This window comes from Ornithorhynchus anatinus, chromosome 5 (assembly GCF_004115215.2).
Source record: "Ornithorhynchus anatinus isolate Pmale09 chromosome 5, mOrnAna1.pri.v4, whole genome shotgun sequence".
NCBI classification, from domain to species: Eukaryota; Metazoa; Chordata; class Mammalia; order Monotremata; family Ornithorhynchidae; genus Ornithorhynchus; species Ornithorhynchus anatinus.
In genome coordinates, this window is record NC_041732.1 from 99,683,235 (window position 1) to 99,711,129 (window position 27,895).

At 45.8% G+C, this 27,895-nt stretch overlaps 1 protein-coding gene across 5 annotated transcripts in view; it reads left to right on the top strand.

The window, feature by feature from the left end:
* Positions 1 to 27,895, top strand: part of DLGAP1 (DLG associated protein 1) — a 978,335-nt gene that overhangs the window by 603,207 nt on the left and 347,233 nt on the right. Inside the window, exons 1-2 of one of the 5 annotated variants that reach the window (XM_029066590.2) lie at positions 18,702 to 19,160; positions 20,907 to 21,283. The exons of 3 other annotated variants lie outside the window; for them this stretch is intronic. In XM_029066590.2, coding sequence (XP_028922423.1) covers positions 21,149 to 21,283 — 135 coding nt within the window. In that variant the 5' untranslated portion in view covers positions 18,702 to 19,160; positions 20,907 to 21,148. Of the gene's footprint in view, positions 1 to 18,701; positions 19,161 to 20,906; positions 21,284 to 27,895 lie in introns of those variants that run through there. One more of the 5 variants, XM_029066593.2, reaches the window with a different exon arrangement.

A 27,895-nucleotide genomic window follows, 5' to 3' on the forward strand; every position in this document is an offset into this window, starting at 1 on the left:
TGTAAAATGGTTTTGAAAATTGTCGGCCCCATGCGGGACATGAACTGTGTAGCTTCTATCTACCCCAGTGCTTTGGCAGTGTCTTTACCCTGACGTGATCCCTTTGCTCTTTCCCCCTCCCAGCCCCAGAGCATTTATGTCAATATCTGTAATTTTATTTATACACTGACGTCTGTCTCCCCAACTCTAGACCGTGAGCTCATCGTGGATAGGGAATGTCACCGTTTATAGTTGTATTGTACTTCCCCAGGTGCTCAGTAGAGCGTTCTGCACAAAGTAAATGCTCAATAAATAAGATTGAATGAATGAATGCCTGGCACTTAGTAAGGGCTTAATAAATGCCATAAAAAATAAGTATGTAAATACCTGTTCTTTCTCCCCTTTAAAACCGTGAGCCCCACGTCAGACAGGGGCTATGTCCAACCTGTTCTACATGGGGCATGCATGGGATAATTCATTCAATTGCATTTATTGAGCGCTTTCTTGTGTGCAAAGCACTGTCCCAAGCGCTTGGACGGTACAATTCAGCAATAGAGACAATCCCTGCCCACACCGGGCTTATAGCCTAGAGCGGGGAGTTAACTTCAAAGCACGTATTGTATCCACCCCAAATTTTGGCACCAAATGGCCAACAAATACCACAATTATTTTTGTTCTGGTATAGCTCTCGCCACCAAGGCGAACGTTCCACTAGATGACCACCTCCAGTTGACAATCTTTTCTGTCCCTGTTTCCATGGGCAGTATTCTAAATAACCAGAAGCAAAACATAAGGAAATGCATTTAGGAGAAAGGCCTTGCCATGTAACTCCCTTTAAAATTTCCCAGGGGGCTACATTTTTGAAGATATTTGTTAAGCTCTTGTTATATGCCAGACTCTGTAATAGCAATAATAATAATCATCATATTTATTAATAATAATAATAATAATGATAATGTTGGTATTTGTTAAGCGCTGAGCACTGTTCTAAGCGCTGGGATAGATACAGGGTCATCAGGTTGTCCCACATGAGGCTCACAGTTAATCCCCATTTTACAGAGGAGGTAACTGAGGCTCAGCGAAGTGAAGTGACTTGCCCACCGTCACACAGCTGACAAGTGGCAGAGCCTGGATTTGAACCCATGACCTCTGACTCCCAAGCCCGGGCTCTTTCCACTGAGCCACGCTGCTTACTATGTGCCAAGCACTGTTCTAAGCACTGGGGTAGATACAAGGTAATCAGGTTGGGCAAAGTCCCTGTCCCACATGGGGCTCACAGTGTCAATCCCCATTTTACAGGTGAGATAACCGAGGTACAGAGAAGTGAAACGACCTGCCCAGCGTCACACAGCATAGTCGTGGCAGAGGCAGAATTCGAATCCACGACCTTCTGACTCCTAAGCCCGTGCTCGATCCGCTAGGCCACGAGCTATGGTAGATACAAGGTTAGACACAGTCGGCGTCTCACATGGGACTAACGGTCTTAATTCCCCTTTTACAGACGAAGTAACTGAGGCACAGAGATGACAAGAAATCTGCCTGAGGTGTTTCCTAAAATAAAATCCGCACAGAAAGGAAGAGCGATTGGTAGAGGATGGGGGTGTCTTTGTGCTTTTCTTGCTTTTCTAGCCGGGATAATGAGTTGTGCTGACCTCCTTTGTGCCGCTCAGGGATGGTTTGGTGAACTTAGAATAATGCTCCAAAATAAATTTGCCGAAGACTCTGAAACCATCTTATCAAAATGTTTCCTTTTAAAATCCCTCTCTTCCCCCATAACACTCCCCCAGCCTGCTCGATGCTTTAAAACTGTTTCCTGTTCTCCCACCTCTTGGAAGTCTTCCACAGCACAGTGAGCAGGCACTCTGAGTTGAAACACCTATAAATAGAAGACTTCCCTGCTCGCTTTCCTCCTCTCATCCGGCTTTCACAGGGACACCAATCTAAACCCGCCTAGTAACAGGGGTTCTGGGTAAAAGTGGGTAGTGAAATGTGAAGATGCCAATTATCATACCTCCCTCCGTGGCAGAAAGAATGAATCACATTTCATCTCAGTTTAGTCCATCCAGAAAATTTTGATCATTAATCGATATACTTCATTTTTCTTCGATTGTGAGCCCCCCCCGAGAGAAAGGGACTGTTTCTACTTCCCACTTCATTCACTCGATCGTATTTATTGAGCGCTTACTGCGTGCAGAAACCCGGAAAGTACAATTGAGCAACAAAATAGAGACGATCTCCACCCAACAACAGGTTTACAGTCTAGATTATATAGTCTCTCCAACTGTTTAGTAAAAGTATTCAATAAATACTACTACTGTTAATAGTAATAATAATCCTAGTGGCATTTTTTAAGTACTTACTGTGTGTCAAGTGCTGTCCTAAGTGCTTGGGTAGATTCAAGACAGGTTAACTTGGAACTCACAGTCTAAATAGGAGGGAGGACAGGTATGGAATCCCCATTTTGCAGATGGGAGAACTGAGGCACAGAGAAGGTAAAAGACTTGCCCAAGGTTACCCAGCAGGCAGGTTGGTGGAGCCAGGAATCAGAACCCGGGTTCTCTGACTCCCAGGCCCTGGTTCTTTCCACGAGACTACGCTGCTTCTCTACTGCTTTGTATGACGGTTGCCTGTGCTGTTGAATAATCATTTTGAAATGCTTATTTAATCTGAGAAATCCATCTTCTGCTGGAAGATCTCGATCGTTACCATTGCCCTGCTTCAGTCGGTAATCATTTCTCAACTTGATCCTGCTCCATTCGAGGTTCAGGACTCCATCAGAAGTAGGGTCCATTTATCCTTTGACTTTTCCCTTCTAAGAAATTCTCCAACTGAAGATGGATTCCCCCGGGTCCCACAATAGTTAGCAGTGATAGTAATTTGGTTGCAGTAATAAGTTCTTTGTGCCTCAGTTCCCTTTCCTGCAAAACGTTCTCCTTCCTACTTAAACTGTGAGCCTAGTGTAGGACCTGATTATCTTGTAATTGTATAACATAATAACCATAATGGTTAAGCGATTACTATGTGCCAAGCACTGGGGTAGATGTTAGAAAAGCTGATAAGACAGAGTCCTATCTCTCCTCAGGGTCAGAGTCTAAGTAGGAGGGGAAACTGGTATGGAGTCCCTGTTTAACAGGTAAGGAAACTGAGGCACAGTGAAGTTGACTTGTTCAAGATCACATAGCAGCTTTATGGGAAGCAATGTGGCTCAGTGTAAAGAGCACAGGCTTGGGAGTCAGACATCATGGGTTCGCATCCCAGCTCTGCCTCTCGTCAGCTGTGGGCAAGTCACTTCACTTCTCTGTGCTTCAGTTCCCTCATCTGTAAAATGGGAATTAGACTGTGAGCCTCCTGTGGGACAACCTGATTCCCCTGTGTCTACCCCAGCGCTTAGAACGGTGCTCTGCACGTAGTAAGCGCTTAACAAATACCAACATTGTTATCGTTATTATTGAGCTCCTACTTGGTGGGGTTCACTGTACCAGGTGCTTAGTAAATACAAAATAAGGAAATGGTATGTTCCCTGTCTACAAACAGTTTACATTCTAATGGGGGAGAAAAACATGAAGATATTTACAACTTAAGTGGTTATTAATAATATAATAATAATTGTACTTGTTAAGTGGTTCTTATGTGCCAAGCATGGTTCTAAACTCTGGGATAGTTACGAGGTAGTCAGATTGGACACAGTCTCTGTCCCACATCGGGCTCACACTTTTAATCCCCATTTTACAGGTGACGTAACAGAGGCCCAGAGAAGTGAAGTGACGTCCAAGGTCGCACAGCAGACATGATTGCTAACATACTCACAGGCGTGCGAAAACTTTCCAAAGAACAATCAATCCCCACCTCCTTTCTACAACATCTGACGACAGTCGTCACCTCTTCCTTCATTCTTAACCTGAGATGAATTCTAACAACACAAAATTTCAGGTCTTCAGAGGACCTCCTCTCCGCCTCCTTTCAAGCACATCCTCATTCCACTCAACCAGTGAGAACTGATCCTCTTTTCTCTCCTTTGGGACCTTTGCCTCACTGAGCAATCCTTCCGTTGATCTTCCCTCATTGTATTATAACGGCTATTTTATTATAACTTTTTTTTATTATAACTTTATTCTAACGTCACATAAAATCATAATAGTGATATCATTACTACATCATTATTACAACTACTATAACTACTAAGCCCTTATGCCGTGTAAAACACTGTACTAAGCACTGAAACAGTTGTAATAAAATCAATAAAGACCCACTCTATTTCTCAAAAGGAGCTCACAGTCTAAGTGGGAAAGGAATGTCACAGAGAAGGTGGAAATAATAATGAAACCAAGTTCAAATTCAAGCATTTGGGTTTCACTAGTAAATATATGTAGGTGAAACAATACTTGGAAAATGTCATCTTTAAGCCCCTTTCTCTCTTGGATGTTAGTAACATGGTACTACAAAAATCTTTTGCGTCACGATTTTTTCAGTCACAGAAGTTTCCAGGCAAACTCAGTGGTTCCTGCGAATAGAAATATTCAAAGATTTTTCTCCTTAGCAGTTACCATATGCAAACCCACACCTGGTTGAACAAACACACACACACATCCTCCTCCCACCCCCTCAGCTGGGCCCAATTAGAGGGGAAAATAATCCAATCGTTTCTTTACCCAGAGGGATTCATAATCACAGAAGTGCAATATGCACTTTAGTAGGTTGAAGGAGGTTTGGACAGATTCCAGGTCCGGGGGAGGGGGGGCGGGGGGTCCATGATGGGAAAAGTTGGGGTTACTGAAGGGAAAAGTTAGCAAAAATTAGAAGGCTTGAGAAGGAAGTAGATTGATTTATGGACTAGCAATCAAATTGATCAATCAATAGTATTTATTGAGCACCTACCATGAATAGAGCACTGTACTATGCGGTTAGGAGAGTATAATACCGTTGAATTGGTAGGCACAACCCTTACTACGTGCAGAGCGCAGTACTAAGTGTTTGAGAGAATACAGTACCGCACAGTTGGCAGACACGTTCCCTGCCCAGAATGAACTTCGAACCCTCTCATTAAGTCTTTTGCCGAATCTTGGTTTTTCCTCCACACCATTTCCCAGGTCCCCTTCCCTTTTCACCATCCAAATGGGCACCACTCTGGCCCAAGCCGCTCATAGTCATAAATAATAATGAATAAATAATAAAAATTACTGTATTTAAGTGCTTAAATTGTGCCAGGCACCGTTCAAGTGCTGGGGTGGACACAAGCAAATCGGGATGGATACAGTCTCTGTCCCATGTGGGGCTCACGGTTTCAATACCCATTTTCAAGTTGAGGTCACTGACGCCCAGAGAAGTGAAGTAACTTGCCCAAGGTCACACAGCAGACAAGTGTTGGAGTCGGTATTAGAACCGAAGACCTTCTGACTCCCAGGCCCGTGCTCTATCCACCGCACGTGTGAAGCAGGTTGGCCTAGTGGAGAGAGAACATGGGCCTGGGAGTCGGAGGCCCCGGGTTCTAATTTCAACTCCACCCCTTGTCTGATATGTGACCTTGGGCAAGTCACTTCACTTCTCTGTGCCTCGGTGACCTCATCTCTAAAGTAGAGATTGAGACTGTGAGCCCCACGTGGGACTGTGTCCAACCCGATTACTTTGTTCATTCATTCATTCTATTGTATTTACTGAGTACTTACTCTGAGCACAGCACTGTGCTAAGTGTTTGGGAGAGTACAATATAAAAATAAACGAGCACATCCCCAGCTCACAATGAGTTTACAGTCTAGTACCTGCAATGGTTGCCTATCAACCTCTGCTCAAAACAAAAACTCCTCACTCTGGGCTTCAAGGCTCTCCATCCCCTTGCCCCTTCCTACCTCTCCTCCCTTCTCTCCTTCCACCGCCCACCCCGCACGCTCCGCTCCTCCGCCGCCCACCTCCTCGCTGTCCCTCGGTCTCGCCCGTCCCGCCGTCGACCCCCGGGCCGCGTCCTCCCGCGGTCCCGGAACGCCCTCCCTCCTCGCCTCCGTCAATCTGATTCTCTTCCCCTCTTCAAATCCCTACTTAAAGCTCACCTCCTCCGAGAGGCCTTCCCACACTGAGCTCCCCCCTTTTATTTCCCTCTGCTCCCTCTACCCCCCCCCACTTCACCTCTCCGCAGCTAAACCCTCTTCTCCCCCCTTTCCCTCTCCTCCCCCTCTCCCGTCCCACCCCCTCAGCACGGTACTCGTCCGCTCAACTGTATATATCTTCATCACCCTATTTATTTTGTTTATTTTGTTTAGTGAGATGCACATCACCCTGATTCTATTTAGTTGTCATTGTTTTTATGAGATGTTCTTCCCCTCGACTCTATTTATTGCCATCGTTCTTGTCTGCCCGTCTCCCCCGACTAGACTGTGAGCCCGTCAAAGGGCAGGGACTGTATCTGTTGCCGATTTGTACATTCCGAGCGCTTAGTACAGTGCTCTGCACATCGTAAGCGCTCAATAAATACTATTTAATGAATGCATGAATGAATGAATGAATACCTATCCCAGCACTTAGAACAGTGCTTGACACATAGTAAGTGCTTAACAGATACTATAATAAGAAGAAGAAGAATGGAGATGACCAAGCTAGTGGGAGTTTACAATCTAGTTGCCACACTGGATTCAAGGGTAAAGTTAGAGATGATAAAAAAGGGCATCCCAAACAGCGAGTGCGGCTCAGTCGATCAGTCCATTAGTGGTGTTCTCTTTTCATCTTCTCTGAATGGATAAATCAGTGTATTCATCAGCCGTTTATCAGCAACCGGACTGTGGCACTTTGAACGCTTTTTTGATCACAACAGGAAAATTGATGGACTGTGGCTTCAGAGCATTCCTTGTCTAGTTAAAGTGTGATTCCTGATCAAATTACACATATTCAGGATAAGGTTCTACTGGGAAATTATAAGCCCCAGTCTGGGAAGAACCTAAACCTAAGGTTTTGGGGGATAGAATTTGCAACCCCTCAAATTCAGAGCTTTATTGAAAGCTAAACCCTTTATTTCCGACTAAACCCTCATTTCCAGTTCTCCCATATCCTTTCTCTGTTGCCTTTGTGCTTGGATTTGCATCCTTTATTGACCCCTCCCTTACACACATAGCTGTAATTTATTTCTCTAGACCGTAAGCTCGTTATGAGCAGGGAGTGTGCCTACCAACTCTGTTGTACTCTCTCAAGCGCTTAGTACGGTGTTCTGCACACAGTAAGTGCCTAACAGATGATTGACGGATTGACTGGAGAAATATAAAAGTTAGGGGAGGTAAGTGTTCACTTGTCATCAGATGAAAAGTTTCTAATCTGGACCAGACACCGTAGCGATCTTGATCCTGTAACTTCCAGTAGAAGCAGTTTGGTCCAGTGGAAAGGGTACAGATTTGGGAGTCAGAGGACCTGGGTTCTAATCCTGCCCCTGCCCCTTATCTGCCGTGTGACCTCAAATAGGCCACTTAACTTCTCTGTGCCGCAGTTTCCTCATCCTTAAAATGGGGATTAAATCCTACTCCTTCCTGCTTAAGAATGTTGGTATTTGTTAAGCGCTTACTATGTGCTGAGCACTGTTCTAAGCGCTGGGGTAGACACAGGGGAATCAGGTTGTCCCACGTGGGGCTCACGGTCTTAATCCCCATTTTACAGATGAGGTAACTGAGGCACAGAGAAGTGAAGTGACTTGCCCACAGTCACCCAGCTGACAGGTGGCCGAGCCGGGATTCGAACCCACGACCTCTGACTCCAAAGCCCGTGCTCTTTCCACTGAGCCAGCCCCTTGTGGACAGAGCTTATGCCCAAACTGATTTTCTTGTATCTACCCCAGCGCTTGGTACAGTGCTTGGCTCACAAGAAGAGCTTAACAAATACCACCATTATTAAGTGGTAAAAGAATAATAATAATGATTGTAGTATCCGTTAAGCATTTACTATGGGCCGGGCACTGTTCAACGTTGGGGTGGATATAAGTAAATTGGGTTGAATGGCGTCCCTGCCCTACGTGGGGCTCACAGTCTCATTTCCCATTTTACTGATGAGGTAACTGAGGCCCAGAGAAGTGAAGTGACTCGCCTAAGGTAACACAACAGACAAATGGTGGAGCCTGGATTAGAACCCATGACCTTCTGACTCCTAGGCTCCACGCTCTATCCACTACACCATGCTGCTTCTCAATCAGTTAACTCCTAGTGGGTATGAAGGTTCTCATGATGGTTTTATTAAGAGTTCGGTTGCTAACCTCAAATAATTGCCATCTGCCGATCTAAAAATGCCTCAGTTTGATTTCAGGGCTGGCGCTGACAGAGTGAAAAGCAGGCCTCTTGAATTCTAACCCTTCTTAAAACATAAAGTGGGGCCTAACTTTACATTCGACCTTTCAGTTGGAGAAAATGGCTCCTTATCTATCAGAGATCTGTGAAGCCCAAATGTCTAATGGCTCTCTCTGCCATAATCCTGAAAAGTGCATAGTCAAGATCCAGATTTCAAGTTGGCGTGTTCAGTGTTACATCAATTGTTTCAAGCCCTGGGGAAGCTATTTTTTCAAATGTTACTCAACTCCAACGTGGCCCTTGTCTAAAAGAGTTAATGAATGTCCACCCTGATCTAGACTGTGAGAATGGACTGAATTTTTCTTGGGCTCGTGACACCCAGGTGCATTTTTGGTTCCAGGTGACCGACCACTTTCTAATCCAGTGGAGAGGTAAGGTGATTCTATCCTCAAGGAATGTATCAAGTATAAATCAAGTCACAAAACAATCATATCCAGGGCTGGCAAGATTAATTCCTCTCCCTAACTGCCTTTAACCCAAGGGGAACAGAGGAGAGACTTTGCTCGTTGAGAATGGGCAAAACCTGTATATTTAATTCCACGTGTGAACTAGTAAGAACTGAAGGGGTCTGGGAGTTGGGAGACCTGGGTTCTAAACCCAGCTCTGCCACTTCCCTGCCGTGGATCTTGGATAAATTGCTCAGCTTCTCTGTGCTTCTGTTTCCTCATCTAAAAATGGGGATAAAACGCCTGATCTCCCTCTCCGACTTCGACGGTGAGTCCCGTGGGACGTTAATCCCATGTGGACTAGGGACTGTGTTCGGTCTGCTTATTCTGTATCTACTCCAAGGTGTGGTACAGTGTTTGGCATGAAGTAGATCATTATTATTATTATTATCATTAATTATTAATGGTAATAATAATGATAATGGTACTTGTTGAGCACTTTATTATGTGCCAAGCACTGTACTAAGCTCTGGGGTATATACAAGCTAATCAGGTTAGACACAGTCCTTGTCCCACATGGGGCTCACACTCTTAATCCCCATCTTACAGATGAGGTAACTGAGGCCCATAGAAGTGAAGTCACTTGCCCAAAGTCATACGACAGGCACGTGGCAGAGACGGGATTGGAACTCAGCTCCTTCTGACTCCAAGATCCGTGCTCTATCTACTAAGCCACGCTGGGTGTCGTTATAATAATAATAATAATAATAATAATAATGTTGGTATTTGTTAAGCACTTACTATGTGCAGAGCACTGTTCTAAGCGCTGGGGTAGACACGGGGAAATCAGCTTGTCCCACGTGGGGCTCACAGTCTTAATCTCCATTTTACAGGTGAGGTAACTTCCATTCTTATTATTCTTAAAGCTCATTATTGTTGTTCATCATCATCATCATCATGATGATTATTAAATTGGTAGCTAATTTCAATTGCGGTGCCATGCTTGGAGAGGATTTGGCTCTTTCGCAATGAAATGTGCCATGTAATTGCAAAGTTGTCAAAGTAGAATGATTGATTAATCGATTGATTGCTCGATTGATAGGATAGAAACTGAGAAGTGGTCGATCTGTCAGTGCATAACACAGTGTTTGGCCCGTAGTAAGTACTCAACAGATGCCACTGGAAAAAAATAATTAGCCCAAGCCCAACTGGAAGTCCCTCGGGGCCGAGCTGTGGTTGACATCGTCCACCAGGTCAGTAATAATAATAATAATGGTATTTGTTAATTGCTTACTGTGTGCCAAGCACTGTTCTGAGCACTGGAGTAGATACAAGGTAATCAGGTTGTCCCACCTGGGGCTCACAGGCTTAATCCCCATTTTACAGATGAGGTAACTGAGGCACAGAGAAGTGAAGTGACTTGCCCAAAGTCACACAGCTGCCAAGTGGCAGAGCCGGGATCAGAACCCACTACCTCTGACCCCCAAGTCCCTGCTCTTTCCACCAAGCCACGCCGCTTCCCTAAGCAAGCTGCCGCAATCCCGAATTGGTCCTCAAAAACAAGTCACCGACTTCAGCTTTTTTGGAGATTTTCCAGCTTTGAGTTAGTGCCGGCCTTCTCTTCTTATTCTATCTTTAAGCTGCCTGACATTCAAAATGCGCTTGTAGTTTGTAAACCCTCGGTGGAGAGGATCTAGTTTCCTTCGCAGTGCAATGTGCCATGCAGTTGCAAACTTGTCAAATTAGAATGATTGATTAATCAACTGATTGCTCGATTGATAGGATAGAAACTGAGATGTGGCATATTAGCAGTTAGGATAGAGAGGAAAGGAGGATTTTAATAATAATGTTGGTATTTGTTAAGCGCTTACTATGTGCAGAGCGCGGTTCTAAGCGCTGGGGTAGATACAGGGTAATCAGGTTGGCCCACGTGAGGCTCACAGTCTTGATCCCCATTTTACAGATGAGGTAACTGAGGCACAGAGAAGTTAAGTGACTGTCACACAGCTGGCAAGCGGCAGAGCCGGGATTCGAACCCATGACCTCTGCCTCCCAAGCCCATGCTCTTTCCACTGAGCCACGCTGCTTCTCTAGCCGTGATGAGATTAGGCGACATATTCCATATGTTCGTTGAATAAGAGAGTCGAGTTGAGTACAGTGCCAAGGTTATGGACTTAGGAGACAGGGAAGATAGTGGTGTTATCTACACTGATGGGAAAGACAAGTGGAGCACAGGTTTGGGGTGGTGAAATATGGATTTCTGTTCTGGAGGTATTAAATTTGAGTTATCAGTGGAACGACCAAGTAGAGATGTCTTGAAGGCAGGAGGAATTACTAGACGGCAGAGAAGGAGAGAGGTCAGAGCAGGAGAGGTAGATTTGGGAGTCATCCGTGTAGAGATTGTAGTTGAATCATTCATTCAATAGTATTTATTGAGCGCTTACTATGTGCAGAGCACTGTACGAAGCGCTTGGAATGTACAAATCGGTAGCAGAGACAGTCCCCGCCCTTTAACGGGCTTACGGTCTAATCGGGGGAGACGGACAGACGAAAACGATAGCAATAAATAGAATCAAAGTGATGGAAGGAAAAGGGTTCTCCAAGGGAGCAGGTGGAATTGGAGGATAGGAGGGGATCCAGGACTCAGCCCTGAGGCACCCTCCCTGTTACAGAGTGAAAAGCCAATGAAAAAGACTGCATCTACCCAAGTGTTGATTTTGTAGTGTTTAGAACATAGTGAATGCTTGACAGATATGATTATTATTATTATTACAATTATTATTATCATAATTACAACCAGAGTGTGAATGGGGAGGAATGAAGCAGGTGGTCAACGCTTCTCCTCTCCCTAACCGCCATCCAGAAAGTGAAGTTTACTGCCTAGCCACTGGCCATTTGCCTCAATACTTCTGGAATAGTATTGGGTTCTAATCCCGACTCTGCTACTTGCCAGCAGTGGGAATTAGGACAATTGACATGATTTCTCCGTGTCCCGATTTCCTCATCTATTAAATGGGGATAAAATCCATACTCTCCTTTACTCTTAGACTGTGAAATCCACATGGGACATGGACTGTGTCCGATCTGATTACCTTGGACCTACTCCAGTGCTTAGCCTAGTGCTCGTCGTACAGTGAAGCACTTAAATACCATTATTATGACTGTCATTTCATTATCACTTTAAATATAGGAAGAAAGGAGACTCCCATCCTTTCTTTGATCAGTGAGACCATGGGTAACTGTATCCTAAATGTTGAGTACAACCTGCCCTCAAAACATTCCTTCTTCCAAATTATTTAATAAATTCACCGGCGTGGCCCTTTCTAGTTGTTGATCGCCCTAGTCAAGAGTGGCTTGTCTGTGTATTCCAAAGTATTCTGGGTGTATTTAAAACCCACCAAGTCTGCTAGAGAATAAATTTCACCAAACTTTCGATCTCAAACAGTCATTTTTTTGCTTAGCTGTCATTATAAACAGTATTTACTGAGCACCTCAGTGGGTTTGGAGCACTTTACTAGAAATTTGAAAAGCAGCGTGACCTAATAGATAGAGCTCAGGACCTGGGTTCTAATTCTGGCTCCACCACTTGTCTGTTGCATGTGACCTTGAGCAAATCCCTTAATTCTCTGTGCCTCAGTTACAGCAACTGTAAAATGGGGATTAAGATTGTGAGCCCCACGTGGGACATGGACTGTGTCCAACCTGACTACCTTGTATCTACCCCAGTGCTTAGTACAGTGCCTGGCACATAGTAAGCACTTAACAAATACCATTAAAACCAAAACAACCTTGGGGAGCAAAAAGACATGAAAGGCACAATCCCGTCCTGAAAGGATTTTGCCCTTAACTGAGGGGAGATAGTGGGCATTAATTTGACACAGTTACAGTGGGGAGAAAAGAAGTTGCTAATAGACGCAAGTGAATAAATAACTATTGAGCAGTTAAACATGTGAGTTCCCCGTGACAAATGTCATTGATTGATTGGTTGAATGATGAGCCTCGACAAGAAGCATAATCATCTCCCCCTCTGGACTGTAAATAAAAATAATAAACAAATGGGGCTATTTGTTCAGCGCTTACTATGTGCAAAGCACTGTTCTAAGTACTGGGGGATAGAAGGTGAACTGAGGCACAGAGAAGTGAAGTGACTTGCCCAAAGTCACACAGCTGGCAAGCAGCAGAGAGGGGATTCGAACCCATGACCTCTGACCGCCAAGCCCGGGCTCAAGCGCTGAGCCACGCTGCTTTTTTCTAGTTTATGAATTGCCTAGTTTACTACTTTCTGATTTGCAGACCACCGAGGATGGATTGAGAGAACAATAGACACGCTGGAGAGAAATGACTTGGAAAGCTGAGTGATTTGACCCGCTTCAAAAGATCTCTGCCCTAATCTGAACTTGCAGGACAAAGCCTTGCTTGGTTGTCAAGTCCTGCAAGACTCACTGATGTTGCTCTGTTAAGAATGAATTTATTCAGCTTCTCGTAGGCCTTTACCTAATTTTGATCAGTGGCTTTAAACTCCACTTCATTCTCAAATTTAACGTTTTCTTTCCCGATATCCATGGCAGCTTTTACTGTGCCAAAGCCTGTGAGGTGAATAATTTTCCTTAATTTCTCTTTAAGGCGGTCGGGACTCTATAGTCTCCCTGACCCCATTTCTTTTCCTGATCAAGTAAAGCACCAACTTTCTGTGTCATCTTGACTAAAGTGATTGTGTCTATGAGGATTCGGTACCTTCCCGGTATGTGCGTCATGCGCGAACACATCTAATGAGGCTTTTGGAGAAGAGGGACTTTTCTCTTTATCTGCCAAGCTGTTTGCTTACTAAGTCAAGAGAGCTCTCTGAACACACATTGCCTTTTCTCTATTTGGTACTTGCTTTTCTCTGAATTGCCTCGCTTAGGAATTCACAGGGGGTGGGATTCCATTCCGTAAGAGGAGCAGCATGGCCTGGTGGCGAGAGCACGGGCTTGGGAGTCGGCGGTCGTGGGTTCTAATCCCGGTTTCACCGCCTGTCTGCTGCGTGACGTTGGCCAAGTCACTTGACTTCTCTGTGCCTCAGTTACCTCATCTGCAAAATGGGAATTGGGACCGTGAGCTCCACGTGGGACAGTCTCAATCCCTTGTATTTGCCCTATTGCTTAGAACGGCGCTTGGTGCATAGTAAGCGCTTAACAAACACCATTGTTATTATTTTTATTCCCTGATCTGTGTCAGGATGAGGAAGGAACCTGCAAGCTGGTGGAAGCTCTACTACTTCAGTTTCAGCAATAATAATAATAACTGTCAGCACTTAGAACCGTGCTTTGCAAATAGTAAGTGCTTAACAAATATCGTTAAAAAGAAAAATTAAGTATTTGCTATGTGCCAGGTGCCGTATTAAATGTTAGGGAGGATACAGTCGACTAGATTGTAAGCCCATCAATGGGCAGGGATTGTCTGTTGCCGAATTGTACATTCCAAGCGCTTAATACAGTGCTCTGCACATAGTAAGCGCTCAATAAATACTATTGAATGAATACAAGCAAATCGGATTGGACACAGTCCCTCTCCCACAAAGGGCTCACAGTCTTCATCCCCATTTTATAGATGAGGTTACTGAGGCACAGAGAAGTGAAGTGATTTGCCTAAGGTCACACAGCAGACAAGTAGTAGAGCTGGGATTAGAACCCAGGCCCTTCGCACTCCCGGGCCCGTGTTCTATCCACTACTCCGTGCTGCTTCAGAAGAAAAGGATATAACCCTGTTTTTCTCAGAGGATTTGGAACTGGCCTTGACTAGCGGAGGTAGTCGCATGCCGTAGTGTACAGCGCCCAAGCCTGGGAGTCAGAATGTCATGGGTTCTAATCCTGCCTCTGCCACTCGTCTGCTGTGTGACCTTAGGGAAGTCATTTCACTTCTTGGTGCCTCAGTTAACTCATCTGTAAAGTGAGAAATAAGACTGTAAGCCCTATGTAGGATAAGGTTTGTATCCAACCCAATTTGCTTGTATCTATCCCAGCGCTCAGTACAGTGCTTGACACATAGTAAGAGCTTAGCAAATACCATGATTATTATTATTATTCTGGTATGCAATAAGAGCAGAATGGTTCGGGGATACACTTAGCTGCACTTTCTGGTGTCTAATTATAATAACAATAGTAATCCTAATAGCGTTTATTAAGCGGTCACGATTTGCCTAACAATCACTTCATCATGGGTACTTATTGAGCACTTTCTATAAGTCTAGCACAGGGGTAGATACGAGGTGTGCCCCCGCACACAGTAAGCTCTCAGTAAACACGACTGAATAAATGAATACAAGGTGATAAGACACAGTCGCTGACCCACCTAGGGTTTACAATCTAAGCGAGGAAAGACCAGCAGATTATTTGATCTCCATTTTACGGACAAGGAAACTGAGGAAACGACCTGTCCATCGTCAAGTACGGTTCTCTTCACTCCCAGTCCTGTGTTCTTGCCACTAGGCCCTGCTGCCTCCTGAAAACCACGTGACTTAAGCTTAGGTTCCAGTGTCTTGTCACACGCCGTCGAGTCGTCGCCGACCCATAGCGACGCCACGGACACAGCTCTCCCAGAAGGCCCCGCCTCCATCTGCACTCGTTCTGGTAGTGGATCCACAGAGTTTTCTTCATGCAAAGCTGTTCGCCATTGCCTCCTTCTGTGCAGTCATTCCGAGTGTCCGCCCTCGACTCTCTCCCGCGCCGCTGCTGCTCAGCGCGGGAAGTTTTGAATTGTAGCAGATGGCCTGCCACTCGCTAGCCACTGGCAAGCTAGGAAATGAAGGGGTAGTAATAATAATGATAATGATTATGTTGGTATTTGTTAAGCGCTTACTCTGTGCAGAGCACTGTTCTAAGCGCTGGGGGAGATACAGGGTCATCAGGTTGTCCCACGTGAGGCTCACAGTCTTCATCCCCATTTTACAGATGAGGGAACTGAGGCCCAGAGAAGTCAAATGACTTGCCCACAGTCACACAGCTGACAAGTGGCAGAGCCGGGATTCAAACCCATGACCTCGGACTCCCAAGCCCGGGCTCTTTCCGCTGAACCACGCTGCTTCTCTACTTCCTCCCATGGTCGAGACCGATAGAGTACCGGAAACTTTCCAGGGGCGACCCAGCTTGGTGGTAGACAAATCGATCAGTCGTATTTATTGCGTGCTTACTGCAGAGCACTGAACAATATAGCACGCAACTTCCTCGCCCACAATGAGCTTCCATGCCTCTTTCCTTGGGAGGGGATACTCAAATGTTCTAATTTTAAATGCTCGTTCAAGCAGACAACTTCTCTTATTTGGTTTTCTGTCCCCATTTTATTCTTCTTAATTCACCTTCGCCACTGAGTGGATTATATGTGATTTCGGGTTTGCAGACTTGCAGATTCCCCGGGGCAAAGTTTAAATTTGCATCGCCTATTCTATGCACCCTTTTGTTGTCAGCATAAGGGGCGAAATAATTATCTCATGCATGATGCAGTATAGAGCCGAGTACTTTGCTCTGATCCAAAATATGTTCACTGGCCACAAGTAACATATCTCTACCAAACAGTGTGTTTATCGAGCGCTTACTGTCTACTTTGGGGAATGTCTATTATATTGTTATACTGTACTCCCTCAAGCCAGTGCTCTGCACACAGAAATTGGCACTCAAAAATTTGATTGACGGATTGACTACAATACAACAGAGTTACCTGCCCACAACAAGCTCAATCTAGAGTTTACTCTCTAGGTAGTCCTGTCCTTTTTACGTTTTCCATTTTTTTCCTCAGTTCCCCATCCCATCAGCTATTTTTGTGGACCTCCCTTCTGTAAATGCATTTTCACACATGCAATTTTCTCACCTAATTAGTAAAAACTAGACCACATCTGTGTCCTTTAACCTTACTTGGGCACTATCAGTCTTCTGATGATCTGTGTTACCCTTACACAAGAGCCTGGGCTTCAGAGTCAGAGGTCATGGGTTCGAATCCCAGCTCTGCCACGTGTCAGCCGTGTGACTGTGGGCAAGTCACTTCACTTCTCTGTGCCTCAGTTCCCTCATCCGTAAAATGGGGATTAACTGTGAGCCTCACGTGGCACAACCTGATTACCCTGTATCTACCCCAGCGCTTAGAACAGTGCTCTGCACATAGGAAGCGCTTAACAAATACCAACATTATTATTATTATTTACTTTCTATGCTTTCCATTTTTTTCTAAGTTCCCCATCCCATCAGCTATTTTTGGGGACCTCCCTTCTGTAAATGCATTTTCACACATGCAATTTTCTCACCTAATTAGTAAAAACTAGACCGCATCTGTGTCCTTTAACCTTACTTGGGCACTATCAGTCTTCTGATGATCCGTGTTACCCTTATACTTCTGAATGGCTCTCTCCTGTGTCTGCGACACCCTCTCCCCTGATTTTTTACAATGTGACACTTGTACACTTTTTCCATGTACAGCACTTCCCTTCTTTCTTCCGATCATTTATTAAACTCCCTGAATCCATTTCTGTTACTCAGAGACATTGTTTTCCTGCTTTGGATAATCTTTGAAGATAGAAGTGGAGATTTTGATCTTTCCCAGGTGTGTTGTCGGATCATTTAAGAGGGAGAGGAATGGTGAGAAGACTGTGGTGATTGACATCAAAGTTAATGCTTGCTAGCAGGGTGCTGTGGAGAAAATAAAGGGAGATTAAAGCTACGATTGAAGCTTGAGGACTGGGTACAAAATGATGCCCCTAAGTTGTAAACTCGTTATGGGCAGGGAAGGTACCTTCTAATTCTGTTGTCTTGTCCTCTCTCAAGTGGTTAGTACAGCGCAGAGAGCAAGCGCTCAATAAATACCATGATTGAGGACACCTGGTTGCTTTGGGGATGAGACCGTAAAGGTCTGATTTCAGGGAAATAGTCTTTAGGAGATTTTTAAGGATCTCCTCTTGTCTATACTGAAAACTTTTTTCCTTAGTCTTTTTTAGCTCCGGTAAAAATAACCTAGTCCTACTTGCTTTGGGTAGTTCTGTACCCATGAAAGAGCAGGGTTTAAAGTGCTGCTTGCTAAAATGTCCTGACCCAAAGAGGTTAATCGAGTGGGCCTGAGTATCGGAGGACCTGGGTTCTATTTCCAGCTTCACCACCTTGCCTGCTAGGTGACCTTGGGCAAGTCACTTGACTTCACAGCGTGGCTCGGTGGAAAGAGCCCGGGCTTTGGAGTCAGAGGTCATGGGTTCGAATCCTGTCTCTTCCACTTGTCAGCTGTGTGACTGTGGGCAAGTCACTTAACTTCTCTGTGCCTCAGTTACCTCATCTGTAAAATGGGGATTAAGACCGTGAGCCCCACGTAGGACAACTTGATTCCCCTGTGTCTACCCCAGCGCTTAGAACAGTGCCCTGCACATAGTAAGCGCTTAACAAATGCCAACGTTTTTATTATTATCATCTGTAAAATGAGAATTCAATGCCTGCTCTCTCCCCTTCTTAAAAGGGAGCCCCATCTGGGAGAGGGGCTGTGTCTGAGCCGATTGTCTTGTGTCTACCGCAGTGTAGTGTTTAGTACATAGTCAGTGCTTAACAAATACCAAAATCACCATCAGTACTGAAATCCTGGGGGGCAGAAGAGAGCGATCTAGGCACCCAATCTAAAGAAAAACCTCGCAGGAATACTGCAGAAAAGAAACAAGAGGTTTCCAAGAGAGACCCGATTCCCTTTGGAATAACAAGGTATTTCAGGTGCAAGGGAAGCACCTGAAAAATGTTGTGTCGTAGAAGGTGAGTTTGGCCCAGAAGTCAGCCAGCCAGGAGAGGATCCCATACTAACTCCTGAGCTGCTGAAAAGATCTTTCCCTATTTTGATGTTTCGCCTGAATTGCGGAGTCCTACGGTTAGTCACCAAACTGTTCAAAAACATATTTTAATCTAGTGATGGATTTCAGTGATTACTTTTTCCAACCAGAGTCCCCCACCTGCCTGTGGTCAGTTGGGAGAGTGAGATAGTCTCTCTCTCTCTCTCTCTCTCTCTCTCTCCATCTCTAGCCTATTCCACAAAGCCCGGCCGCTTCACCTCGACAGGAAGAGTACTGTTCAAACTACGTTTTGCTAAATGAATCGATATCCGTGGGTCCTCAGACAACACTCAGCTCGTAAGAGCTAGCAGTGGCATTTTGCTAAGATAGGATGCAGCAGAGGCATTATAACTGCTGACTAAATTGCACGGGTTGGAAAATCTTCACGGAGGAGTCATTTAAGTATTGTTCTCCAGTTGTATGATTTCATTTCATTAAGTATTTGCATACTAATGGAAGCTAAAGTTCCAAGACAACCGCGTTGATGCTGGGCCACCCCTCACTCCGTCCTTCTGTTTATTGCCATAGTCACCCACTTTGCATTGGCAAATCGCAGGGAGAAGCACAAATGCTCCCAGCTGACAAAAAACCACATCAAAACTGAGATGAATAATGAACTTATTTTTCCGTAAAGATATTCTGTTGGGTGTCTCGCCGACCAAGGTAAGTTCGTCGGAATTCCGAACGACCGAGGGAGAGGGGGAGGTTCTCGTCTTGTTTGAATCGGGAGCAGAATCCATATTCTTCTTAAACGTGCTGGAATTCATTTCACATTTCATCAGGTGGGACAGTTTCAGATGCGCGCGCTCGATCGGATTAGCCCATGGTCCTTTTTGTGTCTGTGGCTAGGACCCCAGGAATGGTAAAGGGGAAAATCCAGCTTTTTTGATTTCTCTGAAAGAAATTTACCTTTCAAAGCAGCCTGACTGATGGGATATTTCACTACCCCTTCAGTAGAAAGAGAATTGAGATAAAGTGCATGGGAAAGACAGATAGAACCTTTGGAGGCATTGATCATTTCTTTAAAGTGTTTTGCATGATCTGAATTAACTGGAGTAAAAACGGTAATGTGTTTGATTAGGGGACGGGAGGTAACGTTAGCTGTTGATTTCCGATCTGAACGGAGGGTTGTATGTTATTACGGTGTGGGAAGCCTTAGGCTTCTATCGCCTAAACAATTCTACGGTCTCCGTTAAGTGTGTTTTGCTCTGTAGAAATAGACATGCATGTTGAAAATTTCAGCAGCAGGTAAACGGGGGACAGATGTGGTGTTTTGTCTTGCTATCTCTTAATTGAGTCTTGGAATGAAAGGAAATCCACCCCCCCCCCCCCCCGCCCAAAGTTCCCTGCCCCAACACGGTCAAGTTTTTAAATGTTCCTTTTGACCGCGGACTTTTTTATAACTCTGATGCCTCAAAAAAAGATCAAGTGAACTAAGTACGAGGTTGGATTTTCCTATTTTTACCGCGGCTTCTGCTCTGAGGGAAAAATCACTCTGGGGGAAGCAGAACTCTGTTATTTTAATCGCACCGTAGCATGGATTTCCAAAAGCTGAAAACGATTTAGTGCAGCAGGGGAAGAAATTACAATGTGGTTTTGTTTATGTAAAAGAGAAAAATCAAAATGAAAGTGGCCGGTGAGTGCTTTCAGGTTCAACTTGAAACATCGGCATCTGCAAATCCAATCACAGATAGGTGACCTCACAAGCCGCTTCGGGGTCCGTTCCAAAGCAGCGAGCCCTCGTGGGAAAAATCTGGGCAGGGGCAGTGAAAGGCTATTCACGATTCTTCCCCGGCTCCAAACCTCATGCAGCGCCCCTGCCGCTTTGGAACGTACAGGGTAGTTTGCTATAATCACGCTTGCCTGCTTGTGGTTTTTATTATGGTTGGACCGTCACAGAGGAGAAAATAACTTTTATTATCTCTCTATGGGTGGGACAAAAACTCTGGTAAACCTCTAAAACTGCAAATAAAAAAATGGAATCCACGAGGGGCAGAATTTAAATGTTCTGCTTCCCTGGTACAGAATTTGTTTTGCCACAGGAGAGTAGGAAGGGAAAAGCGGCTTAGAAACAGTTCCTAGAATTTGGGGGACTTGAAATGTCACTGCATTTCCAGAAGCAATGTGACAGGGGAGCTGGGTTAGGTCAGAAGACAAAGTCCAGGGAAGTTTTAAAGTAGTCGTTCAGGGCCGTGACCTTTCCGGGTTTGTCTCCCTCAGTAATAGCTTCAAACATTCTCAAGCTTTCCTTTCACCCTTTCGTTACTTTTCCCCTTCACCACCTCCCCTCTTTCTATTTCCCCACCTTCCCTCCCTCCCCACCCACTCGGGCCACCCACCGCCTCCATACTTCATTTTCCAGGACCGGAAATAAACGGGTGTATTTTTCTGTTGTTTCTGAACCCTCAGGTTCCACACCATCGGAACCGATGGGTTGAGCCGTCCACTGTAAGCTTGGCAGGGACCAGCAGCTAAGTAGGCGAGCGATCGTTGGCGCTGACCTCCATCGCGTCTTCGGACGTTGCTCGGCGAGGAGGAGGCCGGTCCGAAGGGCTGAAGAGAGCGGGCCGGGTCTCTCCGCCCGGCTTTGCCTCCCGAGACCGGCGTGGGCCCGCGGAAGACGAGGGAGGGGGAACGGAAGGCAAAGCAGGATGTTTCCCATTTGCGAGTCCGTTCTGCAGGACTGGTTTGTCTGCAATGCTCTGAGCGGTCGGCTCGGCCTGTTGGACCAGGATGGAAAGTTGATGGGCCTTCCAGACATGTCCCGCAGACACATTGGGATAGAGGTGGGTGCCGCAGATGAGCAGATGTTAGCTACCTTGTTCGAGTGGGTGATGGAGGAGAAAATGGGCGAAACATCCCCGTCCCCCAAGACCGCCCCTTCCTAGACCCTCTGAACTTCCCCTCCCCACACCCTCGATCGCTCTTTGCCCTGCGTTCTCAGGGTCCCGGCCAGTGATGTGGTAACAGGTTGGAAGTTCCTTGGGTCAGTCAGGGAGTCTGTCGTATTTATTGAGTGCTGACTGTGTGCCTTGGGGGAAGGGAGTATGTTATTGTTATTATCATTATTATTACTATCATTATTATTAACCGTATTTATCAAGTGCTTACTGTGTGAAAAGCACCGTACTAAACGTTCGGGGGAGTACAATATATCAAACTTATTCCCTGCCCACAGCGAGCTCACAGGCTAGACATTAATATAAATAAATAAGTAGATAAATAGATAATGTCTTCCCTCTCCATTGCATTGTACTCTGAGAAGCAGCGTGGCCTAGTGGATAGAGTGTGGGCCTGGGAGTCTGAAGGTCCTGGGTTCTAATTCTGGCTATGCCCCCTGTCTGTTGTGTGGTCTTGAGCTAATCACTTCACTTCTCTGGGCTTCATTTATCTCTTCTGTAAAATGGGGATGAAGACTGCGAGCCCCTTGTGGGACAAGGAATGTATCCAAGCCAGTTACCTTGAGTCTATACCAGTGCTTAGTGCAGCACCTGTCACACAGTAAGTGCTTAACAAATGCTACAGGTATTCTTCCTATTATTATTATTTTTATTATTATTATTACTCTCCCGGGCTCTTTCCATTAGGCCCCGTTGCGTAGGTGACACAGGAGGGAGGGAAAATAGGGGAAGGAGATGAGGGTAGGTTTGCTGGATATACCTCCTACTAGGATAATAGTAATAATAATATTGGTTTTTGTTAAGCGCTTACTATGTGCAGAGCACTGTTCTAAGCGCTGGGGTAGATGCAGGGGAGTCAGGTTGTCCCACGTGAGGCTCACAGTTAATCCCCATTTTACAGATGAGGGAACTGAGGCTCAGAGAAGTGAAGTGACTTGCCCACAGTCACACAGCTGACACATGGCAGAGCCGGGATTCGAACTCATGACCTCTGACTCCCAAGCCCGTGCTCTTTCCACTGAGCCACGCTGCTTCTCTAAAGTTAAGCGCTTACTATGTGCAAGGCACTGTTCTAAGCACCGGGGGATACAAGGCGATCAGGTTGTCCCCCGTGGGCTCACAGTTTTCATCCCCATTTGACAGAAGAGGTAACCGAGGCACAGAGAAGTTAAGTGGCTTGCCCAAGGTCACACGGCAGATCCAGGATTAGAACCCGTGACCTCTGACTCCCCAGCCCGGGCTCTTTTCACTGAGCCACGCTGCTTCTCTTGGTAGGATAAGTAGGATAAAACTACTAACGGCAAAAGAGGGAGGGGGGAGCTTCATAGAGGCAGACTCTATTTATCGCCGTCCTTCTCGTCCGTCCGTCTCCCCCGATCAGACCGTAAGCCCGTCAAAGGGCAGGGACCGTCTCTATCTGTTGCCGACTTGTACATTCCAAGCGCTTAGTACAGTGCTCTGCACATAGTAGGCGCTCAATAAATACTATTGAATGAAAGGAAAGCAGCGGAAGAACGTGCCTCCTGGCAGACCACTCTCTGCTCCAACTGATATCTGATGGCGGCTGAAATTGCTGGATCAAGCAATCGGTGATTTTTATTGAGCACGTACTGTGCGTGTTCTGCAGAACACCCTACCAAGACCCTTTTCTAAAGGGCAGTTGTTAAGCACTTACTAAGTGCCAAGCGCTGTACTGAGCTCTGGGGTAGATAGAAGCTAATTCTACAGAAGAGGAGCAGCATGGCATAGAGGATAGAGCACGGGAGTCAGAAGGTCACGGGTTCTCATCCCGGCTCTGCCACTTGTCTGCTGTGTGGCCTTGGGCAAGTCGCTTCACTTCTCTGCCCCTTGTCGGCTGTGTGACTGTGGGCAAGTCACTTCGCTTCTCTGGGCCTCATTTCCCTCATCTGTAAAATGGGGATGAAGACTGTGAGCCTCACGTAGGACAACCTCATTCCCCTGTATCCACCCCAGCGCTTAGAACAGTGCTCTGCACGTAGTAAGCGCTTAACAAATACCAACTTCTCCGTGCCTCAGTTACCTCATCTACAAAATGGAGATGAAGACTGGGAGCTCTTTGTGGGACAGGGCCCGTGTGCGACTCATTTTGCTTGTGACCACCCCAGCGCTTAGTACAGTGCCTGGCACATAGTAAGCGCTTGACAAATACCATTTTTATTATTAATATTATTCCACATGAGGCTCACAGTCTTAATACCCATTTTCCAAATGAAGGAACCGAGGATCAGAGAAGTCACTTGACTTGCCCAAGGTCACACGGCAGATAAGTGGTGGAATAGGGATTGGAACCCAGGTCCTCTGAATCCCAGACTTGTGCTCTATCCATTCGACCACGCTGCTTGTGCTTGAGAGAGTACATTCATTCATTCAGTAGTATTTATTGAGCGCTTACTATGTGCAGAGCACTGGACTAAGCGCTTGGAATGGAAAAATCGGTAAGAGATAGAGACAGTCCTTGCCCACTGACGGGCTTACGGTCTAATCGGGGGAGACGGACAGACGAGAACGATGGCAGTGAATAGAATCGAGGGGATGAACGTCTCGTTGAAACAATAGCAAATACAGTACAACAGAGTTGGTAGACATGATCCATTTTGTTATCGATCCAATGTTCAACTGTTTACGCTCCAGTGAAGTTAGAGACCCTCCCAACTGAGGGGTTTTACCCGTCCCCCCAAACTCAACCGTGATTACTGTTTTGTATAGTACTTGCAAAGAGCCTAATACGTGTCAAGCTCCGTTCTAAGCTCTGGGGTCAGTATCAATCAATCAATCAATCAATCAATAATTAGGTCACACACGGTCCCTGTCCCACACAGGGCTCACAGTCTAAGTAGGAGGGAGGCAAGGCAATCAGATTGTCCCACGTGGGGCTCACAGTCTTAATCCCCATTTTACAGATGAGGTAACTGAGGCACAGAGAGGTTAAGCGGCTCGCCCGGGGTCACGTAACAGACAGGTGGCGGAGCCAGGATTAGAACCCGTGACCCTCTGACCCCCAGGCCCGTGCTCTATCCACTACACCATGCTGATTAACCGTACTCACTCGAGTCTTGAATGCAGTGCTCTGCACACAAAAAGCACTACACGGATTCATCCATTCAGTTGTATTTATTGAGGGCTTACTGTGTGCACTGTACTAAGTGCTTGGGAGAGTACAATATGACAATAAACGGACAAATTCCCTGCCCACAACGAGCTTAGCGTCTAGAGGGGAAGAGAGGTATCGATATAAATGAATGAATTACAGATACCGGTGATTAGCTGATAAGACCCACTGGAGTCCCCAGGCGTGCGGAAAAGAGCCTGGGCTTCGGAGTCAGAGGTCATGAGTTCGACTCCCGGCTCTGCCACTCGTCAGCTGTGTGACTGTGGGCGAGTCACTTCACTTCTCTGTGCCTCTATTCCCTCATCTGTAAAATGGGGGTTAACCGTGAGCCTCACATGGGACAACCTGATTGCCCTGTATCTCCCCCAGCGCTTAGAACAGTGCTCTGCACTAGTAAGCGCTTAACATATACCACCATTATTCTTATTATGTCCTAGGCCTTCATTATGGATGAACCGCTGGAGCTTCCCTCAGGGCTGGGATGGCGGCAAAAGCCCTCCCAAATCTCAGTGGCACCATATACACCAGTTTGGCTGTGACTGTGACCGTGTGACTGTGGGCAAGTCATTTAACTTCTCTGTGCCTCAGCTACCTCATCTGTAAAATGGGGATTAAGACTGTGAGCCCCACGTGGGACAACCTAATCTAATTCTCTTCCCCTCTTCAAATCCCTATTTAAAAGTCACCTCCTCCAAGAGGCCTTCCCAGACTGAGCTCCCCCCTTTTTCCCTCTGCTCCCTCTGCCCCCCCCCTTCACCTCTCCGCAGTTAAACCCTCTTCTCCCCCCTTTCCCTCTCCTCCTCCCCCTCTCCCATCCCACCCCTCAGCACCGTACTAGTCCGCTCGACTGTATATATCTTTATCACCCTATTTATTTTGTTTATTTTGTTTAATGAGATGTACATCACCCTGATTCTATTTAGTTGCCACTGTTTTTATGAGATGTTCTTCCCCTCGACTCTATTTATTGCCATCGTTCTCATCTGTCCGTTCCCCCGATTAGACCGTAAGCCCGTCAGACGGCGGGGACTGTCTCTATCTGTTGCCGCCTTGTTCATTCCAAGCGCTTAGTACAGTGCTCTGCACATAGTAAGCGCTCAATAAATACTATTGAATGAATGAATGAATGAACAACCTGATTCCCCTATGTCTACCCCAGCGCTTAGAACAGTGCTCTGCACATAGTAAGCGCTTAACAAATACCAACATTATTATTATTATTATTATTTGGCTCCCCTGCGGTCTCTGACAGTCAGAATCAGCTTCCCAGAACACGTCCTTCACCCCAGAGTTGGGCACATCAAGCGCTCAATAAGCACAGCTTATTGACTGGAAAAGCTCTCACCATTGGCTTGAAAGGCCTCAATCCCCTCGGCCCCTCCTGCCACACCTCGCTGCTCTCCTACTATCACCCAGCCCGTCCACCTTGTTCCTCTAATGATCATCTTCTCACCGGACATTGATCTCATCTGTCTCGCCACCGAACTCTCGCCCTCATCCTGCCTCTGGCCTGGTGCACCCTCTCTCCTCATGTCAGACAGTTTCCCTCCCCAACTTCAAAGCCCCACTGAAGGCCCATCTCCTCCAGGAGGCCTTCCCAGACTAAGCCCCCCCATCTTTTCCTCTTCTCCCACTCCCTTCTGCATCACTCTGACTTGCTCCCTTCATTCATCCTTTGCCTCTCCTCCTCCCCCTCTCCCGTCCCACCCCCTCAGCACCGTACTCGTCCGCTCAACTGTATATGTCTTCATCACCCTATTTATTTTGTTTGATGAGATGTACATCACCCGGATTCTATTTATTTGCCATTGTTTTTACGAGATGTTCTTCCCCTCGACTCTATTTATTGCCATTGTTCTTGTCTGCCCGTCTCCCCCGATTAGACTGTAAACCCTTCAGTGGACGGGGACTGTCTCTATCTGTTGCCAATTTGTACATTCCAAGCTCTTAGTAGAGTGCTCTGCACATAGTAAGCGCTCAATAAATACTATTGAATGAATGAATTCATCTCTCCTCCCAGCCCCACAGCACTTAGGTGTATATGTGCAATTATTTATTTATTTGTTTGTTTACTATTTATTAAATAATAAATTATTATTATTATTATTATTTATTCTGTCTCCCCCTCTAGATAGTGAGCTCACTTTGGGCAAGGAATGTGTCTTTTTATTGTTATATTGTACTCTTCCAAGCACTTAATACTATACTTTGCAGACAGTGAGTGCTCAGAAAATACGATTAAATGAAGGAATAAATGATTGATTAAGCAACCAAAAAAATCACTCAATCAAGAGTATATTTTGAGAGCTTACTGGCTACAGAGCACCGTACTGAGTGCTTGGGAGAGTACAGCAGAGTCGGTAGACAGGTCCCCTGCTCACAAGGAGCTTACGAGCTAGACGGGAGCCAGACATTAAATTATGGATATGTACGTAAGCGCTGTGAGGCTTGGAGTGGGGCGACTATCAAATAGAGAAGCAGCGTGGCTCAGTGGAAAGAGCACGGGCTTTGGAGTCAGAGGTCATGAGTTCGACTCCCGGCTCTGCCACTTGTCAGCTGTGTGACTGTGGGCAAGTCACTTCACTTCTCTGGGCCTCAGTTACCTCATCTGTAAAATGGGGATTAACTATGACCCTCACGTGGGACGACCTGATTACCCTGTATCTCCCCCAGCGCTTAGAACAGTGCTCTGCACATAGTAAGTGCTTAACAAAATACCAACAATAGAGGAAAGGAGAACTTAGATGACAAAGCCTGGCTTAGTGGGAAGAGCACAGACTTGAGAGTCAGAGGTTGTGGGTTCTAACCCTGGCTCAGGCACTTGTCAGCTGTGTGACTTTGGGCAAATCACTTCACTTCTCTGTGCTTCAGTTACCTCCTCTGTAAAATGGGGATTAAGATTGTGAGCCCCATGTGGGACAACCTGATTACCTTGTATCTACCCCAGCCCTTAGAACAGTGCTTGGCACATAGTAAGCACTTACCAAGTATTATTATTATTTCTTTTTTTGTTATTAAAGGCCTCTTGGAGAGATGTGATTTTAATAAGGGTTTGAAGATGGGGAGAGTGATAGTCTGTCAGAAATGAAGGGGGAGAGACCTCCAACAGGACGGGGGAGGAGGTTCACAGAGAAATAATTGCGATCAAGGTACAGTCCCTGACATAGCATTTGCAAGGGAATAATTACATTTAAGTGCTTTTTAGAGAAACCCATGCAGGATCCTACGTCTAATCCATCAGTTGTATTTATTGAGCGCTTACTGTTTGCAGAGCACTGTAATAAGTACTTGGGAGACTACAGTTTAATAGCTGGTAGATCCATTCCCTGTCCACAGTGAACTTTAAGTAATGAGTAAATAGATTAAAT